Source organism: Pempheris klunzingeri, chromosome 8 (assembly GCF_042242105.1).
Source record: "Pempheris klunzingeri isolate RE-2024b chromosome 8, fPemKlu1.hap1, whole genome shotgun sequence".
Taxonomy (NCBI): domain Eukaryota; kingdom Metazoa; phylum Chordata; class Actinopteri; order Acropomatiformes; family Pempheridae; genus Pempheris; species Pempheris klunzingeri.
Genome location: NC_092019.1, coordinates 18,227,597 through 18,247,775, shown reverse-complemented (window position 1 = coordinate 18,247,775; position 20,179 = coordinate 18,227,597). Strand labels below are relative to the sequence as shown.

Here is a 20,179-nt window from a genome sequence, read left to right as displayed (position 1 = left end):
TTTCACCTTCATTTACCGTTTAAACGGCGGTGCGTTTACGGTCCACACGGTGTCGCTGTAAGAACAGTAATGCAGCTCTGCTGTGGCGTCAACATCCGGCGACACGTCTTTCCAACACACCGCCGAACCGTCTGATCCGTCTTTATTTATTAAAACCCCTCCAGACTTTACATTCAAAGGCAATGTCGTGTCTCTGACTCTTTCTGCCCGGTCAGGAGTCATTTTAACGTGTAGTTGACCCGCAGCGCTTTTAAACGAGAGCTTCAAATGGGGGAGGTGAGGAAGCTGCAGAAGAAGTTGAGACAGATTGAAAATCTGGAAATAAAAATCAGTCTTACCTCAGAGGAGAGATTCAAGGTACAGAAAGACTTCATCTGCCTTCTTGTTCAGTGTGATCTGCGTGTAACCTGTGCGTCAAATCCTCAATAGGTTTCCCTCAGGTGTAACAACAGGTTACACCTGACTGCAAGTCAAAGACACAGATCTAGTCAAAATGAAGAACATTAGAGCAAATATCCATCTCCACCAGTTGACACAGGCTGATTCACATCCAGTACAACTCACACTACATCAGATTTGACATGTATTCGCTCACATGGGGAAATACAGATGGTATTTTAATGGTGCTGCTAGAAACTTGTGAAGTAAGGCTTCTTAAAGCAGGAATAACAGTGCTCATATCATGAAGACGAAAAATATGTGATTAACATGAATTAATGATAATGGTGGAATGAATAATTTGACAGATTTTGCCTTAGGATTTTGGGAGACCAGAAGAGTACACTTTTAGCAGGGAACATCAGAGGAAATAATGATCGGGGACTTCAGGAGAGCCCTCAGTATGTTAATGGGCAGAAAGTTATGGCTGTGCACATAATCAGTGTTTGTTCTTTACTGATCTGCCCCACATCCCCACACTGGAAACAGCAGAATAGATGCATACGGTGGTGCCACGCACAGCTACAGCCCAGGATCATTTGGTAGTGATGGTAGCACGAAATAGCCTACGACTAACCAGAAAATGAATGTAAACCAAATGTTACAGACAGACAAGAGACAGAGAGACAGGTTTCACATTTTGGGAAAGAGTGGTTTTAGACAAAGTTCACTCAAAAGTGCATCACACTTCCATAAAGTTGGGGGACGTAAAAAAGTACATTTACTGACAAGTGTTGTCCTGAAGTATTCAATTTGAATATTTCTTTTAGTGCAATTTTTAAACTTTTCACTTCACCACATTTATCTGACAGATAAGGCTACTTGTTACTTTTCAGATTAAAGTTTCACATAGAAAAAAAGAGATGGTAATATTATGTTAGTAGAAGATGATGTGTTGTGACAGATTAAACTATCCAACAGTGTAGAACATAGTTACAATAATTCCCTCCAACCAGATTAGTTACAAAATTGAAATGCTGCTCACACAGCTTTGATTCAATAATGATAATATCTGTCTAATATATGTCTTTTTGTCTTTACTTTGAGTCTTTGCCACTTTTACTTAAGTAAACATGAAATGTGTCTGCTATCACTACTCACAAAATGTTTAATTTATTTACTTATTATGGTCAAAACTGAAGTAGCAAATATCCTGATCTCCAATAAGGAACAAACCCCACTAAACACTACATTTCCCACAATGCAACCCAGGCCCATCTTTGCTAGATCCTCCCTGCCCACTAATGGCCCAAATATTTTCAAACTCCATTCCCCCAGTTTCTGTTAAAAAAAAAATATAGAATTATGTAATATGAGTGTTTTCAAGTAGTAGATCTTTACGTGTAAAACTGGTGGAATGATCCTTTATCATAGGAAACAGTCACATAATATCAATATGACCAAATTCCCTCATTCATGTTTCATAACTCACAATCAGACAGGAGTACGGCGTGTGTTGCCAGTTGCAGCCCAATAACCGAAGGCAGGCTGTGTTTGTTGGTTGTTCATATAAACAACTTGTGGATTTAGCAGCTTGCTTTACAACCAATCTCGTGCCTTCTTCCCTCTCAGATCTCCAGGAAGGCGGAGCTGCGTTCCAGATTGGCTGAGCTTCAGCTGCAGCTTTCTGGCCCGCAGCAAACTCTGGGGATTGTGGGAGACGAAAAAAAAGAGAAGATGAAAAGACAAGTGTAAGGAAGTGAGGGAGAGGTACCAGCAAAGGGGGGCAGATGGAGAGAAGCATAATTCTTCAAAAGCAACAACATTCACTTTGAAGCCTTTGATCTTTTTGTATGTCTGTCCAAACACACTGGGGGTCAAATACTGCCATGTTTCAAGAAAATGGGAACTTTCTACTGTTCATAATGTGTCATGTAAACATCATTCAGGGAAGTCACGCTCCCTATTGAAGCCCCTCAGGGCTTTGTGCGCATCACTGAAATCGCCATGCGTGGATACGAAGATCAAATCGAATGAAACATATGCATTCTCTCTAATACACAGACTAGGAGCTCATTAAGAAGTGCAGCTTTTGTTTGTGTGGGACTTGGAGATCCTCCACAGGTACGCTCCCTGTCACAGAGGATGCTGTGTGCCGTTTTCATCTTGATTATTCATTCAGCTCTTGCTTTCTGCACCGACACAGGGAGGATGCTCCTGAGGCCCTTCCATCACAAACGCCTCCAGCCCCCAAGATCCTTAAGGGAGGAGAGGAGTCCAAAGCTCAAGCAACGCCAGCGCCGGCTGCCAGGCGGGGGGAGACAGGAGGGGGAGCAGAGATAGGCAGACAGAGGGAAAGGACAGAACCGGCCAGCGTGTCAGATCACCGCCGAGGCGAGTCAGGAGCCTGTCCTGACTCTGACAACGGGCAGCTACTACGACAAGAAGGTGGGATGATCAGGAAAAGTGTCCAAAGAGATTATTACAGCTTGTCACAGACGGTTAAAAGGACAATACAGCGCCATAGTTTTTTTTTAGATTAACATCTAAAATCAGATTATACATGTACGCCCTGAGGAGTCTTAACAAACTCGTGTGCCTGCCTGTATTAAAACCAACAGGCTGCACTCGCTTCCCTGCAGACGGGACCTGTGTTTTGCATCCTTGCAGCTAAATTAGCCGCACTGTTCCCTTTGGCAGACTGATCCATATAGAAGACTGTGCAGATTAATAAAGTGGGGCACCGATGAGGCAATATTGCTAATTGCGCGTATCATTTCTTTTACAGAAGTTGAGTTTACATCCCTCAAATCGTCTTGGGAGAAGGCAAAGTTTCGCTTGAGGCTACTGGAGGGTCACAATGACATAGTCACCTGTGTGGTTGCCGTTGACAACCTGGTGGTTTCTGGAAGGTAGAGTCGGCAAGAAGCGCTGATTTGCATAATGGATGTGCAAAGTGAACGTTTCACCTAATTTATCACTTAATATGCTCCCACTCTCCCTCGCTGTCTGACATGTATTTGTTTTTCTCCCTCCGCCCCGAATGCAGATCTCTCGCAATTGATGTCGAACGCCTTTTAACTTTGCTTGTGCTCGCCGCCCTCTCTCACTTGCTCTAACTCCCCTTTAATCATTCTCAATCCTCTCTTTCTCACTCTGTCTATCTTCGTCCTCCAAGCCGAGATACAACGGTGAAGGTGTGGCACGTTCCCACCGCAACGGAACACAAGAACCTGGGGGGTCACACCGGTGGGGTCACCTGTCTGTCTGCACCTCCCCCTGAGTACTGCAAGAGGCTGGGTGAGGACACACACACACACACACACACCCACACACACATCCACATCGTCGCATGTGGGCCGACTACAGCTGAGTAATGGCTGTGTCCTGCGGTCTGGTAATTATAGGAGCAGTTCATCAGATCAGCCCAGTGAGAGATAACCTCAGCAGACACTTTAGAGAGTTCACTGTCTGTCTGAAGCAGGCAGCCTTCCATCACTTGAACTCCAATGCCTCTCCGGCTCTCCTCCTACACTCCCTCCCCACCTGCTTCCCCAACTTAAAATACCAAGTCGGGAAGTGCGGCGCATAAATGATGCAGCTCAGTCGAACTATAGCCACACTGTGTACAGCAACTAATGTTGTGCTTTAACAAGTGGTAATGTTCAATTTGGCTATCAGAAATAATTAATAATTATCAAAGATAATTAATAATTATTAAAATAAATGAACTTTGATTAAAGTTCACCTCGATTGGGGCACCACCTCGAAAAACGAGGAAAAGACAGCCGTTTTAATTGATTTAGTCTCATAAAAATACTAAACTATCAATTTGGAATTATGTTTTATAATTAATTTAATAATTACTACCAAAATTACCACATTGATAGCTAGCTGAAGGATTTTTGGAGTTCTTGACAGTGTAGAGGTTGGCAGTGTCCACAATTGTACAACATTAACGGAGACAGCAAGTATTAAAACATTTATTAAAACAGAGCAAAATTCAGGGACATCATTTGTTATGCATTAAGGACTTGTACTTCGGTTGTAAGTACGGCTGAAGCAGAGTAGGTGTTGAAGACATCTGCTGTTGCAGAAACAAAATCAATCAAACAATCTAACTAAATCTCTATGACTAAACTAAAATAATATGAGTGTAAGAGTGTGTGTGTGTGTGTGTGTGTGTGTGATAAGGCTGAGGAATGTGAGATGGGTCCCACAAAGGTGGGGGAGAGAGACCAAATGGTGATGGCCAGACCCCCTGGGGTGTGGGTCAGAGGCAGACAAAGGAAAGCTAAGTGCTGTTAGCTTAGCCTTGTCCCTCAGTGGCCTGTTGCCAGACTGTGTGTGTGAGAGAGATAAAGGTGCAGGTTAAGACAGGATGGTTAGTTTGTAGGCTAACATCAACTAAACTTAATGGATGCACAGTAATCTACAACACATCACAATAATCAAACTCACTGAACATTAAAACAAGTCAATACATTAACAAGGGTAAACCATGTATGCAGTAATGCTATGCTAATTATGCCCAGTTAGAGTTTGTTACCAGTCCTTAAAGGGGTAGGAGAAGTGTCCTTTAGGGTGCTGCTTTCTCAGCTTGTTGCTGGAGGAAAGGTGTGGTTCGTGTCCGTGCTGTGGTTGCAGGCTGGAGGAATCCGGTCGCTCCTTTGTTCCTGTTAGTTAGCAGCTCTGTGCTAACTTGCTGGTGTGCTCCTGTTGTTGGTTCTGGTTATCAGCTGGCAGACTCTGGGTCGTGCCTGCTGGCGCTGATCTGCTTACTTCAGGCAGGACCTTGTGTCGCTACCATGAAGGAGGTGGCTGCTCTGGACAGACCACACTGAGGCAGAGCTTAGCTGAGTTGAGCTGGTCTCTCCTCTTCAGGAGAGATCAGGAGAGCTGGTCTCTCCTCTGCAGGAGGAGAGGGAGCAGGAAAGACCTGGTCTCTCCACTTCAGGAGAGACGATGAGAAAAAAGAGCTGGTCTCTCCACTTCAGGAGAGACGATGAGAAAGAGGGGGAGAGCTGGTCTCTCCACTTAAGGAGAGACGATGAGAAAAGAGAGCTGGTCTCTCCACTTCAGGAGAGACGATGAGAAAGAGCTGGTCTCTCCACTTCAGGAGAGACGATGAGAAAGAGAGAGTTCAGTGGGGGTGAACTGGTTTTGTGGGCCTGTGGTCGTAAAATTATGTGTCCCCTCCGGCCAATGGTGACAGTGGAGCTGGGCGCGGGGGTGATTTCACACCTATCTGTGAAACTGGGCATTGGGGAAAGGAGCCCAGTAGTTTTACACAGACAAAGAAACATGCGGTCTTCCATTCACTATTCACTGTATAGTGAAGCCCAACATCCCCCCTGCCATCAGGATGTCACCTGATGTGGGATGCTGATGGGATAAATGTGCATGTTTCGGCCATTGTTCATTTTTGTCAGTCCAGGTGAAACAAGTTGGTAACTACTGGGCAGTTTGTTATCCAACTGGGCATATGCTGAATCTATCTTGGCTAAGCTAGAACAGACATACGTTACAAAACAGTTCTTCATACACAACAATGACATACTGCATCCTAATAACCTGTGTTTCTCAGTTGTTAGTGAGGGTTAGTGGGAACAGGAAATGTCAGTGTGTTATGTAGCAGAGATAGAGGCACCTAAAATGACAAAGTCATAACAGTGTGTCCTAAGTGTGTTTTGTATGATTTTACTGACAAAATATGAAGTTGGTCCAAGTGTACTTGGAAGTTGAGCAGTGGTGTTGAATCCAATCAGAATTTAGGCTTTCAGTAATGTTTGTTTTATTACTGAGTGCTCAAATGAGTTTGCTGCTGTTGCTAACAAATTCAAATTTGCCTAAATAACTGTAGTGAAGGTGAGATGCAAGATTGGGTGTCTGTCATCAGGTCAGTGCTGCCATGACCAAAAAGAGTGAGCTCTAGAGCTCTTATTCTTTCTTGGCCCAGGGCTGTAACGCTCCTGGTAGCCAGAGGGAGAGAGACATTCAGAGTCACTGTCAGTGCCTTGTTCTGAGCTGCAGTCAGAGATGCTGTAGTCATCATCTGACCCGTACGCTACCTGGTCCCTGTTCCTTGCCTGGATTTCTGCGTATGGCAGTCTCCTGCTCCTGTGCTCGGAGTGTCTATCCCTGGGCAGTGGACGGACCTGGCGGTTACGCTCAGTGTCCCTATGTGGTCTTTTGTCACCCCCCTTTCGTTGGTTGTGAGGGTGAACTTTTGGGGCAGCTGACCCATCTGACACCTTGGTGTGTGAGCTGGGTGGCTCACTTGTCCCCCCCCTTGCTTTGGAAGAGACAATAGTTTCCCAGACTACCTGTGTCATCTTCCGGATCTCCTGCAATGAGGGGTCACCTTCCTGTGTCCTGAGTACAACGTGAGTGCGCACACATGGGTGGAGGTTCCTCAAGAATAAGGCCTTGAAGGTGGAGCTTTCTTCTAAGCCTGGTGCATTCTTTCCCTGGAAATATGCGTGTCTCAAACGTTGGTAGTACTCTTTTGGATGCTCACGACGGGCATGCTTAATTTGTAGGGCTGCAACTATTGCTGTGGCGTCGTCAGTAGCACAGGAAAATTCTTCTGTAAGTGCTTGACGTAGCAATTTATACTCATTTCTGACACTGGGAGGTCGTGACTGTATAAACTTGTGGACCGCTTTAGAGCTGGTTTTCCACACAAGTCTAACTTTCTCCCTTTCAGTTGCATGGGGTAAGTCAATTAAGTTGTAGTCTAGCTCCCTGAAATAGTCCTCAACTTGGTGATCACAGTTGTCTGGATCAAACCTATCAATGCTTCTAGCTAGAAGCTCAAGCTCTTCAAGGCGGGGACCCTGTGAAGGCGAGACTAAGCTAGTGTCATTGATATGTAAATCATGCCCTACACTTCTCTGTGGTGGAAGAACAGGGGCTGAACAGCGGCCACTCTGACGGTGATGCAGAGAGGAGGCTGAGCAGTCCTGGACTGTTCTAGTCCCATCTTTGGAGGGACAAGCATGGAGAAATGTGTCGTGCAATGATGTGAATGAGGGACCTGGGACGGAATATCTTCTAGAAGATATGCTAGACAACTCCTCTCTGTCTGCTTCAGAGGAATGGGAAGTCAGGTGGCTTTGAGCTCGGTCTCTCAGCGGAGGCTGAGGAGCTGACTTCATTCCCAAGAACTTGTGTTCAGGTGGGAATAATTCATGTCCTCTGTTTGGGGAAAAACTGAACCTGTCACTGGTAGAAGAGTGTGAATCGGAGTAACCGGAATCACACTGGCTGATCGACTCTGGTCGGGCCAAATGTTCTGACTTCAGTCTATACATTTCTTCCTTCTGCGAACAGAGATCTAACTCTGCTGTGTGCAGGTCTTCTAAGTAGCGCAGGGCTTTCTTATTAGCCGCCTGAACCTCATGGAAGAGGCTAGCATTTTGCGCTCTCAGGATTTCTACCTCCTTCTCTACGGCTGCTCTGCTCTGAAGGGCGAGGCTGGTTTGCCTGTGAAAAGTCACGAGCAAGCATTTTAACAAGGAGCCCTTGGATGCAGTCTGTGCATCACACCTGTTGTTTAGTAGGGAGTCTATCTCTTCTGTACACTCACTGAAATTCAATTTGTTAATGAATTCGGGGTAGCCAGGCTTTAGGCTCTGTGCTACGGAAGAAATAAACTGCTCTACACAGGGGTTCTCCATTGTTGCCTGAAAAGGGGTGAGGTAAAACAAGTTAAAATATAAAATTTCAAGTGGTTGGCTGTGGTGTTGCGGTAGCAGACACCTTGAAGTATAGCTTGGGGAATACTACTAGCCTAACACTGTGGTGGCCTACACTAGAAGGTAGCTGAACACTATCTAGTGGAACTGGTGGGGATAGCAAACTGAGGCCAATTAAGGTAAATGTAGATTTACACAAAATAAGTTTACTCACCAAAATTACGACTCTCTAACTGGAATGCACGGCAATAACAGTCAGGAATGTCTCTTTAAGTTACTCAAGCTGGAACACGTGGCAGTTGCAGCTAGGTACTAACTTCACAGGGCTGATAGCACGCTGTGGCTCTCTCTCAGGCTCTATTTCTTAATCAGGCTGAAATGCACGGCAGTAACAGCCAGGTTCAAGCTCTAAGTTCACAGGGCCGGTGGCACGCTGTGTCTTAACAAACAGGAAGCACTTTAGTTAACAGCGAATGGACAGATTGCATTGAATGTGTGACATTCAAATGCAGAACCAAAAATCTTCCTACAGGATAGATTTACCTGAAAGGTTAGCAGCAGTAGCAAGCTCTAAATGTAACACTATGGGGCTTTCAATGTTTGCTTTCAAACATAGGCACCAGTATTAGCATTAGCTTTAGCCTTAATTCACAGTACACTACACTAACTCTTCAAATTGTTTTTAGTTTAATTTAGTTAGATTGATTTTCACCACAATGCACTTGAAAGTACAGCTGGAAGTACTTCTGTGACTGACTAGTGGTTAAAAATGATAATTTTGCTTGTTTTAAAGTTTTATCAAAAATTTTGGTTTTGACCAAAATTCTGCTGAAAATTAATATTGTACAAATATGAACAATTGCCAACAGTACTCTGCCTCACACGGGGCACCATTTGTTGTGCTTTAACAAGTGGTAATGTTCAATTTGGCTATCAGAAATAATTAATAATTATCAAAGATAATTAATAATTATTAAAATAAATGAACTTTGATTAAAGTTCACCTCGATTGGGGCACCACCTCGAAAAACGAGGAAAAGACAGCCGTTTTAATTGATTTAGTCTCATAAAAATACTAAACTATCAATTTGGAATTATGTTTTATAATTAATTTAATAATTACTACCAAAATTACCACATTGATAGCTAGCTGAAGGATTTTTGGAGTTCTTGACAGTGTAGAGGTTGGCAGTGTCCACAATTGTACAACATTAACGGAGACAGCAAGTATTAAAACATTTATTAAAACAGAGCAAAATTCAGGGACATCATTTGTTATGCATTAAGGACTTGTACTTCGGTTGTAAGTACGGCTGAAGCAGAGTAGGTGTTGAAGACATCTGCTGTTGCAGAAACAAAATCAATCAAACAATCTAACTAAATCTCTATGACTAAACTAAAATAATATGAGTGTAAGAGTGTGTGTGTGTGTGTGTGTGTGTGTGATAAGGCTGAGGAATGTGAGATGGGTCCCACAAAGGTGGGGGAGAGAGACCAAATGGTGATGGCCAGACCCCCTGGGGTGTGGGTCAGAGGCAGACAAAGGAAAGCTAAGTGCTGTTAGCTTAGCCTTGTCCCTCAGTGGCCTGTTGCCAGACTGTGTGTGTGAGAGAGATAAAGGTGCAGGTTAAGACAGGATGGTTAGTTTGTAGGCTAACATCAACTAAACTTAATGGATGCACAGTAATCTACAACACATCACAATAATCAAACTCACTGAACATTAAAACAAGTCAATACATTAACAAGGGTAAACCATGTATGCAGTAATGCTATGCTAATTATGCCCAGTTAGAGTTTGTTACCAGTCCTTAAAGGGGTAGGAGAAGTGTCCTTTAGGGTGCTGCTTTCTCAGCTTGTTGCTGGAGGAAAGGTGTGGTTCGTGTCCGTGCTGTGGTTGCAGGCTGGAGGAATCCGGTCGCTCCTTTGTTCCTGTTAGTTAGCAGCTCTGTGCTAACTTGCTGGTGTGCTCCTGTTGTTGGTTCTGGTTATCAGCTGGCAGACTCTGGGTCGTGCCTGCTGGCGCTGATCTGCTTACTTCAGGCAGGACCTTGTGTCGCTACCATGAAGGAGGTGGCTGCTCTGGACAGACCACACTGAGGCAGAGCTTAGCTGAGTTGAGCTGGTCTCTCCTCTTCAGGAGAGATCAGGAGAGCTGGTCTCTCCTCTGCAGGAGGAGAGGGAGCAGGAAAGACCTGGTCTCTCCACTTCAGGAGAGACGATGAGAAAAAAGAGCTGGTCTCTCCACTTCAGGAGAGACGATGAGAAAGAGGGGGAGAGCTGGTCTCTCCACTTAAGGAGAGACGATGAGAAAAGAGAGCTGGTCTCTCCACTTCAGGAGAGACGATGAGAAAGAGCTGGTCTCTCCACTTCAGGAGAGACGATGAGAAAGAGAGAGTTCAGTGGGGGTGAACTGGTTTTGTGGGCCTGTGGTCGTAAAATTATGTGTCCCCTCCGGCCAATGGTGACAGTGGAGCTGGGCGCGGGGGTGATTTCACACCTATCTGTGAAACTGGGCATTGGGGAAAGGAGCCCAGTAGTTTTACACAGACAAAGAAACATGCGGTCTTCCATTCACTATTCACTGTATAGTGAAGCCCAACACTAATTATGTGCTTCTTTTTTTAAATCATATCTATTCTCTCCTCGCCTCTGCCTGCAGACTGAAGAAGAGCCACAGCGGTTACACTTGCAATGCCTCTTTTGTTTCATCTTGTACATCATCACTCGTTTGCAGCTTTCTCGCAGCTTAATATTTTTGTCCTCTTCTGTCTCTCTTTTTTTGATCCCCGCTTCGTCCCCCTCCTCCTCCTCTTCCTCCCGTGTCCCCTCCCGCTCTTTTGTCTGTGTTTGCCCTCTCGCCAGCCTGGTCCCTGTCTTTGTCCGACAAGGAGAGGTTTATTTTGAGTGGCTCGGCAGACTGCTATGTGAAGATCTGGGTGCTGAGTATTGGTACACTTGACCACACAAACATTCACACACACACACAGTCACAGATATACAGTTATACATATATATGTATTTATTAAGGCAGACGGAGCCTCTGGGCTCTGACTGGGAAATGTGTGTAGGTGCATCGTAATCAGTGTATTCCTGCGTGGCTGGTGGTCCGTGTCCCGTCAATTAAATTAGTACTCTCCTGTTACCTCCAGGGCAGTGTATTAAGTCTATCTACACATTCAACGCTGTGACTGCGCTCTGCTTTGTGCCAGAGGAAGACGGCTACATCATCACTGGGTCAGGTGGGTGTGTCGGTGCATGTGGGAAAACTAAGAGCTAGTGACACAGTGAACAGAATAATTGGAGTTAGACATTGTCATATCACATCGTATTTGTATCGCCTATCTACTTCTGTACATGTGTCTGCTTTGGAGCGGACACGTGCATGCATACTTGCATGATTGCCGGTCTTCGTATACGTCTTCACTAACATGTAGGCAGAATCTCACACAGTGGTATCATCTGCCGGTGAGTTAGTGAGTGCAGTGCAGCGCAGGGCTATCGGCCTAAATCAGAGAAATGGAGGCGCTCAGTTTAGGCTGTCAGGCTCAGGTGGGTCCACCGAGACCAACAATAATGACTGCCAGGCGCCTGTCAGCACATGTTAACCTCACACTCTGTCACCCCTCAGATGGGGGGAAAGTTCAAGCCTGGAGCTGGCACACTTTCGAAAACTGCCAGTCAATCAACGCTCACAAGGAAGCAGTCACCTCCATCCAGGTGGGTGGGTTACTCACCTACTGACCATGATGTGCTGTCCACGCTGAGGATGCTCGAGCTGTTTTCATGTTCAGCCCATTTTTTTTTAAGATCTCCTTGGCTGACACAAAATCATGCCAGTGTTTCTCTCCCTCTGAAGAAGCTGTCTTAAGTAGTTTTAGAACTCTTGATTATTAATTTGTGAAAAAGCCTCTTCTCAGGAAATCAAGCGGCTATATTTCCACACTCTCATCCTCACGCAAGCTTTCCTTGCTTATTGCTTTCAAATGGAAATCAAAGATATTTGTTGAGATGTGAGCTGCAGAACTCGGCCAATTTTAGAGAGCATACTGTACATATTTTGAGCAAAAAGGCTTTTTATGGATATTGAAATCCAGAGCTGCATATGCATATTTTTTTCAATTTGCAATCATCAGAATATGCCTAAAGCATTAAAGCGTGGCGCATCATTGTCGTCCTCTTTGTTGTTTATCATGCAAAGCACACAATCCATTTATAACCGACAGCGGCTTGTACATTTTGAAACTGTTCACACACTTCTTTTCCATTTACACAAACATACATACACACTCCCTTTTTTCTGTAGGTCTATCTATCTCTATTGCACACACACACACAGAGACACATGTACACACACTGGGTAAAGACTCAGATCACCATGACAACAGTGTCTCCTGTGCCCTCTACAGTCTCAGGGTCCGCTGGTGTTCAGCGGCTCGGCCGAGGGAGGGGTGTCTGTGTGGGAGAACCGGTGTTCAGATCGAGACCCCCTGAGGCTGCTGCACCACTGGAGCAGCCAGGTGACGAGCTGCGGAGGAGGGGGGCCGGGGGGGCGTCTGGCCCTCAGTCCGCGGGGAGACCGACTGTTCATGGCATACGGTCGAGCCTGGCTCAAAATCTTGAACTGGAGGACCGGTGAGCTCTGGAATGGGATGGGCTGTCTGTCTGTCTGTGTGTGTGTGTGTGTGTGTGTGTGTGTGTGTGTGTGTGTGTGTGTCTGTGTCTGTGTGTGTGTGTGTGTGTCAGATACAGGGAGTGAAGAAGGATACTAGATGATGGAACATTTGCATAATCCTTCGACCTAACATCTGTCCGAATTATCACAGGAACGATGTCCAGGCTGACCAATCACAGCAGCATCACCGGGGTAACAGATTGTGCTCACCAGACAGGAGGCCTCTTAATTGGCTCTTGCTATGATCTTGCGAACGGAGAGAGCTCACTAAATTGTAAGTCGCAGAGGAAACCATGTGCAACCAGAAGTTACTCACTCCACTCTGAGAGGGTGAAAGCACTATAAGGACTTAAGACAAAATCGAAACCACTTTGTTTTCCTCTGTTGACCTCCGTTCCCTTCATCTCCTGCTCCTCTCCGTAAGTGTTCTCCATGCCTCAGTGTCGGTACCTGGCCTCTTTGACCTGGCCTGATGCACCCAGAATCCTCTGCTTTGCGGCGTGGACCACAGGGAGCGGAGACCACCGGTGGGTCACCGGAGGTCGAGACCTCATCGTATGGGAGCAGCTCCCCAGTTCTGGGAAGCAGAGGTGGGCGCAACACACGCCAACACCACTCTGTTAAAAAAGATTTTAGTCTCAACTCAATGTTTCTTATTTGCATATTCATAATTTCTTCCAAGGTCATCTGCATTGCTAATTCTAAAGCTATAGTGGATTTTATGCGCTAATGAATTGAACTGATTTTGACACACACTTCTATTGATATTAGGTGTCTAATGAGTTGTGGGTGTAAATGTTACAGGGGAGACGTCACAGCCAAGAGAGACAGTCGACTGGAGTCCTGCTTGCTGGAGTCAGAGGGGGACACAGAAGACGACGAGGAGACCGATGGTACAGACACACTGCAATTTCACACATCTTCACGTCTTCATTTACTGACACACGCACGCTTAATTAGCAACCATGGAATTGTAGATACACCATCAATTTTAGATGATGCATGTCTTGACGAATCCTTATGACCCCCTTGTCAAATTTAGATTACGAGGATGGTGATGACGATGATGAAGGAAGACACAATCAGCCTGACGGTGGGGAGGACGGTGGGGAGGACGGCGGGTCCGGCTCGTGGTTGCGCTGCGTTCTCCAGTGATTGCCAGTTTCTCACGCTGAGGACACTACAGCCTGCAGCCATGAAGAGGAAATGAGAGGGAGGGAGCGTAGTGACAGCGAAGGAGGGTGCAGGGGAGTGAAGTGTGACAGACTGAGTGTCGGTGTCAGAGGGGGAGCATATGGATGGAGAAAGTGAGTGTGTGAATGGTAGCCAGATTGTTTTCCATGTAAATGTTATTTCCACATACAATAAAGTGTCACACTGTGACTCTCACCTCCTAAATTGCATCTCTTGTTGTCTTTATTTATTTAAATCAGACCTGATTCTTCTCCAAACACCAGTTCATCTCCCTGCTCTGCCGGTGAAGCCTGAGAAAATTAATGTAAATTAAATTTTATTCCATCTTTACTCCCCCCCCCCCCATTTCTTCCTTCCTCCTCCTCTTTGCTGTCTGTATTTCTGTCTCTTTCTCTCTGGGGCGTCCTTGCTGTTTTTGTAAACATAATCGAAGAGTTGGGTTTTTTTTGTTGTTTTTCAAACCTCCCACCTCTAAAATTAGCGTATTAATGTCGCCCTCAGTATCATTTCTGTTTGCCTCGTCAAACTCATTTCTTTTTCTCTGCGTCCATTTAATTGAACCCGTTTAAAAAAATAACACGTAATTAGCATTTAAATCTCTTTCCTACAGTCTCTTGCCCTCCCTACTTCGCTCTCTCTCCCCTCTCTTACTCCAGCAGACTCTACATGTCTCAGTCGCTACGGCAACCAATGCTTTTTTTTTCTCACTTGCGCTCTGTATCTCCCCCTTTCTCTCTGTCTCCCTCTCTCATTCCCTCTCTCCACTGCCAGAGGTAGGCATGATAACTGATATGTGTCGGAGTGTGTGTGTGTGTGTGTGTGTGTGTACGTGTGTGTCTGTGTCTGTCTCCCGGTGTACTCGTGTGTCTCCTAAGTGACATTTCTGTGGCATTTAGGCAGCAGTTGTAGATAGGAAGTTACCTCTCTCTGCTCAAAGTGCCATATAGAGTGCTGGCTGCATGCATGACGCCTCTAATGATGATTAATGTGCCGTGCTCAGGTGTGTGCACTGTAAATGTGTGTGTACTTCTGGGTGTTTTTCAATGCAGATGTGGATTCTGTATAGACATGTGGCGTGTAATTGAGTGTAAAATTTAAAAGCCCAGGGGAGTCTGTGTATGGATTTTGAAAAAAGTGACAGAGTTGGCTTTCCACCAATACATCCTGCTGGTGTCAATGTTTACATGGTTTTTATCTGGTGACTTAAAAGAAGAAGAAAAAAGCTAGACCCTCCCCCTTTCTCTCCCTGCCTCTATCTCTCTCTCTTGCCCCTCTGTCATATCTTACAGAGAGAGATGATCGGAGGACCGGAGTCTCAGTGAACAGAGCGAAGCGATGGAGAGATGGTAAGATGGGTAGTATCTGAGGTGAACGAGGGATGTATGGGGTGCAGATGCATAAACTGTCATTCTGAGTGACTGCTGGCAGGGGAATCAATGTCTGGGCTGATGAGGTCACGCAGGACGTCTGTAGACAATACATTTTATCAGATAACTTCACTGCCACTCCACCACCACCTCTCTTCTTTCTCCTCCACTTCTCTTCTAGCTCCATCTCTCCTGCCGCACGACTGATCGCCCTCCGCTGCCTCATTTCCCTCCTCCTGGTTGCTCTGGTGACACAGCCCTCCACCTGTAACCCTGACGACAGCGGGGGCGAGGAGCAAGTGGACGCCCTGTCGGTCCAGCTGTCAGTCACAGCCCAGGTCACACCCACCCCTCTGTGGGCGGTGGTCTGGGGCCCCACACAGCCTCTGGAGGATGAGACATACCACTTCCCCTCCAGCCAGGAAACTGACCCCCTGCACCAGCAGGAGGCCAGCACCGCCACGTCCGAGGACTGGCTTTATCCTGATGCAGGCATGCAGCCACAAGAGGAGGCACCTCTGGAGTCTAGGAACCAGGAGGGAGTGGAGGATGGAGGGACGGAGGCGGAGGAGACGGAGCCCGAGGAAGGTGGGCATCAGGAGCTGCACATGAAGGATTTCTAAATAAAGGTGGCCACAAGCCACTGTCCATGTGAACACACACACATGCCACAAGTCCTCCAGGGAATTAGCTGTCACCAGGGTGAAGGCTGACACCGTGCTGTGTGCAGCCGGCTATATCTGTGGCGGGGAATGCCTAATAAAGTTCTCATCACTCACAGAGAGGAATTGGCCGCTGTCAAATTGCAAGACACAGAGACGACGTCATCGGATTAGTGTCATAGTTGGAGGCCAGCATCTTGCACATCCAATTTTATGTTTCAGATGGCTTCATTGATTCTTCTTTTCTTCGGAATACAATTATTCATGGTCGTGGTCTGAGAGTAGTAACTGCATCGGTGTGTGTGTGTGTGTATGTGTGTGTGTGTGTGTGTGTGTTACAGTGGACCCTCAGTTCTACGTCACCGTGACCATCTCCTCGCTGCTCATCTTGACGGCAATCATCATTACAGCCAAACTCTGGTAGGAATCTAAACTCTCTCCTCCCAAATCTTATGTGTTTCTGCGTGTGTGTAACCACATAAGTATAAAGTGGGCATTGCTGAATAATAGTGAATAATAGCAAACTTTCCCTGTATAAAATGGACACCTGTCCAACAGCTGGAGTACAATACTGGCTCTCCTGATTAGAGGACCTGAGGCTTCGTTATGGTAAAAGTTGACCACACACAGCGAGATGCAGACAAGTGTGCAGTACAAGGGGCCGCCCTTAATATGGCAACAATTTGGATTTTTGTGAATTTGGCACTTTGACACTGAGAGGGTTAAATCTCCTGGATTACATTTGTTCTGAAAAACAAAATATTGTTTTGTACCTCAATTAAAGCAGGGATGTGTTGAGATCAATATAGATTTACTTGTAGAGAGGAGGTTCCTAACAAGGTGGTGGGCCCCACTAAGGGTTCACAACAAAATCTGATGATTAACAAATAAGGAAAAAAGCATATTTCTGCTTCACAAAATTGGGTTTCTTTCAGACTTTAGTCTTTGTTTTTGTCCTGTTTATTGCTGGACAATTGTCTTTGTCTAATTATAATAACTTTAGGACTAAAAATCTCATCTCCTTTGTGTTGACCTGGTTACGATCTGTAGACATATCCAAACCAGTGATTTAGAAATTAGTCAGGGCTGCACACGAGTGTTAAGAGATTGGAGTATACTTTTCTTTTGAAAGAAAATAGGTAGTGAAGGAGTCTAGATTTTGTTGATTTGTGCTGAAAATTGGAGACTTGCCCTTTTTTTCTCCACTGATGGGCTAAGATGAAGAATTATGGATGGTCCAGATGTGTGGGGATTAAAGAAGAGTCCAGATGTGTGGGTGTGTGGGTGAAGATGAGACCCTGACAGTTGCAGTGCATGCTGGTCTGTTCATAATTATGTAATGTCCCTACGTATTCCCCCACAAAGTTTGAGCTGAGTAATTGCTTACAAATGACTTTATTAATGATACTTGTACCCCTTAAAGTTATAGTTGGAACAGACGTGCCATTCAGTGCCATTCAGTGCCATTCAGTGCCATTTGAGCTGCAATAATTAAACATTCACTTTAACCATCAGAATGGGATGGGAACTGAAAACGGATCGGCTGCCTTGAAGGCACGAGCTACAACATGGCTTCAATGGAGACAGTGTGCTGCGGTGTCAACAGCCCAGCAGTCATTAAACCTCTCAGAGCATGTTAACACAGGGTGGGGGTTCTGTATATGTTGTGCTGTCAGGCCTAGTAGGAAGTGCTCTGCACACATGGCCATTAGCTGGAAATGGGGAGTCATCTATGTGATGTAGTGGAGCACTTCCACGCTTTGCTGATCAAACCAATAACACCTAGTTTATTTGACCACTGGGACTCCTCTCCCCTCTCTCCTCTCCCCTCTCCCCTCTCCCCTCTCTTCCTGCACGGCACACTCTGCTTTAACTCACCCATTTATACTTTTACTCTCCTCCTCCTTACTGTAATTCTCTTATCTGCTCATCTTACCTACATTTCTATTGTATCATAATTTTTCCATTTCATTGCCTCAATCTGTATAATTTGTTCTCCTTCATATCCCTTTTTCATACTCTCTCTTAATCTCAGTTTTGCTCCCACACTCAAACGTTATCTCCCCTCGCTCTCTTTCTAACCCTCCTTCCCATTCGCCTCCCAGGGATTTTTTTTTTTCTCTCTCTCTCTGAATACCTGTGTTCCCCCTCTTCCTTCAGGTTCTTTCACTTATTTCCAGTTATCGTCATGCCTAGCTCTAATGCTGCCTGTCTTTGCACAGCTGGTACTCCTCTTATCTCCCTCACCAGTCTCCTATCTATCCCAGCACTGCCAGTCCGGCTGCAGATCCACAGATAATCCTCCAGCTTGCCGTGAGCTGATACACGATAAACCCCCTTTTCTCTCTGTTCATGAGACTGGCCTTCGCTGTTGTTTTTCGATAACTTACTTCACCAGCCCCCGCCGTGGAGGAAAACCCTCGCTGCTGGTGGATCCAAAGGGGCCTCAGAAAAGTGAGAATTGCAGACATTCAGACTGGAGACATGGCAGCAGCTCCTCTCTATAGACTGGCTCATGCTTCAGTGTCATAAATGTGTAAATAACGCCATGTGTTAGATGGGGAAAGTGCCTGGGAATGAACGGGAGGGGGGTGCAGATGGACTGAAATGATAGCCTATAGTGGAAATTGGCCACCGTCCAGTTCATTATGATTATAGAAGAGCGGCATATGTGCTCAGTGATTTTCCCAGCCCAGTGTGGCTAATGTTATCAAGCGTGACGGCGTTTGTGTGTGAATGTGTGTGTGCATATAGAGGGAAAGGAGTCAGCCAGTAGAGGACAGGTGTTACTGAGGGAAGATGAGGGCGCAGAATGGCTTTTACGGCTGGGAGAACAGCTTTGTTGTGCCTATAAGTATTCGTAAGAGCCTGAACCTGTGACTCTCTACTGTGTCATCACCCTAAGTCACTGTCTTCACTGAAGTAGTGGCACACCACCTCAGTGATGCCTCACCCTTCTGCCCATTTCTGCGCCTTGTTGCATCCTTCCCACCTCACCCCTTCTGCCTCCCTCCCCCATTTCTCGCTCTGCCTCCCTCTCCCCCTTTGACAGCATTTTAATGAGCCCGATGAGTGCACTAATTCTCTCTCACAGTGGCAGTGTAATGTGCTCGCTGATGCTAAATGGCTCGGCTGTTCTTGATGCTCTCTGACTTTGCTTCTCCGCCTCTCCCCCCTCTGTCTTTTCTCTTTATTCTGCTGTTTTTCCACATCTGTTCGCCTGTCTGTCTCCCTTAATTTCAACGTCTCCCTCTATTGCTTCCTGCTCTTTGTCTCTCCCTCTCTAACCTTGTTTTACTGTAATCTGTCTCTCAAACTCCAACTTTCTCTATGTCCTTTCATCTGTTTCTATTCCTGTCCCTCTTGTTCTTCTTCTCTTTTTGCCTTAATTCCTGTCTTTTCCTTTTCCTTTTGTCCTTCTCCCCTTCCACTACCCCTCTTAACCCCTCTCCATCTTCATCTTTTCTTTCCTCCTCTCTCTCTACACGTCTCCCCCAAATTCTCTGCCTCTCGCCCTCTCTCTCCATCTATCTATGCCACTATCCTTCTCTCCCAGTTACGATCGCAGCTGTTCCCAGCATCCGCCCCCGCTTTCCCGTGGTGTGGCTCCCCCCCTCTCTCTCGCGCTCCCTCGCTCCCTCGCTTCGGAGGACAGCCGGCAGACGCTGCACAGCACCTCCTCCTCCTTCACCGACAGGGAGAGGTAATGAGTCGCCTCACCAGTTCTGCACAGTCTGAGTGTGTGTGCGTCTAAGTCAATGAGTCTGATGTGCACCTCTGGGTTGAAGTTTGCCTCTTTGTATATGTGTGTGTGTGTGTGTGTAGGAGTGTGTGTGAAGCAGCCTTACTGTTTTGTGTGCATTGTAAGGACGTACATGGAGTATAATTGGACAATTAGCGCCATTCTCTGTGGAGCATCCAGGGCTGGGGTGTTGGTGCTGCTGTGAGATGTATCAATGTTATAAACTCCCTCTTCAGATGAGTCACTGTGGGCCTGTGAAAAGACGTCCCGCCACCGTCCATGAAACGATGCTTTCATTTGAGGGTATTTAAAGTTAATCTCAATCAGGATAATTATAGTGCTGTACTCCAGTGCTCCCTCTCACTTCCTCCCCCCATCAGCTTTTCCTCCTCTTCCTCCCTCTCTTCCGTCTCTTCCCCCCGCCGCCTTCTCAGTCCCCTGTGATGCAGCTTTCCGTTTGC

General features: G+C 46.0%; 2 protein-coding genes across 2 annotated transcripts; both read left to right on the top strand.

Annotated features, from left to right (window-relative positions):
* Positions 1-108: 108 nt before the first annotated feature.
* LOC139205877 (uncharacterized) lies at positions 109-14,142 on the top strand. The gene is made up of 13 exons (XM_070836219.1): positions 109-357; positions 2,011-2,129; positions 2,585-2,826; positions 3,167-3,290; positions 3,557-3,678; positions 10,944-11,030; positions 11,231-11,320; positions 11,710-11,798; positions 12,488-12,713; positions 12,905-13,027; positions 13,178-13,343; positions 13,558-13,646; positions 13,796-14,142. Exons 1-13 carry the CDS (start codon positions 268-270, stop codon positions 13,906-13,908), a joined length of 1,680 nt encoding a protein of 559 aa, XP_070692320.1. The 5' UTR covers positions 109-267; the 3' UTR covers positions 13,909-14,142.
* A 1,140-nt stretch (positions 14,143-15,282) lies between these two features.
* On the top strand, positions 15,283-19,683 carry pianp (PILR alpha associated neural protein). The gene is made up of 4 exons (XM_070834880.1): positions 15,283-15,293; positions 15,496-15,902; positions 16,318-16,396; positions 19,533-19,683. Exons 1-4 carry the CDS (start codon positions 15,283-15,285, stop codon positions 19,681-19,683), a joined length of 648 nt encoding a protein of 215 aa, XP_070690981.1.
* Positions 19,684-20,179: the final 496 nt, after the last annotated feature.

Coding starts and splice junctions, on each gene's coding strand:
- LOC139205877 (XM_070836219.1), top strand. CDS start 268: ATGGGGGAGGTGAGGAAGCTGCAGAAGAAGTTGAGACAGATTGAAAAT. Junction 3,291..3,556: donor AACCTGGTGGTTTCTGGAAG/GTAGAGTCGGCA, acceptor TCGTCCTCCAAG/CCGAGATACAACGGTGAAGG. Junction 13,028..13,177: donor CGGAGAGAGCTCACTAAATT/GTAAGTCGCAGA, acceptor CCTCTCCGTAAG/TGTTCTCCATGCCTCAGTGT.
- pianp (XM_070834880.1), top strand. Junction 15,903..16,317: donor GGAGACGGAGCCCGAGGAAG/GTGGGCATCAGG, acceptor TGTGTGTTACAG/TGGACCCTCAGTTCTACGTC. Junction 16,397..19,532: donor ATCATTACAGCCAAACTCTG/GTAGGAATCTAA, acceptor CTTCTCTCCCAG/TTACGATCGCAGCTGTTCCC.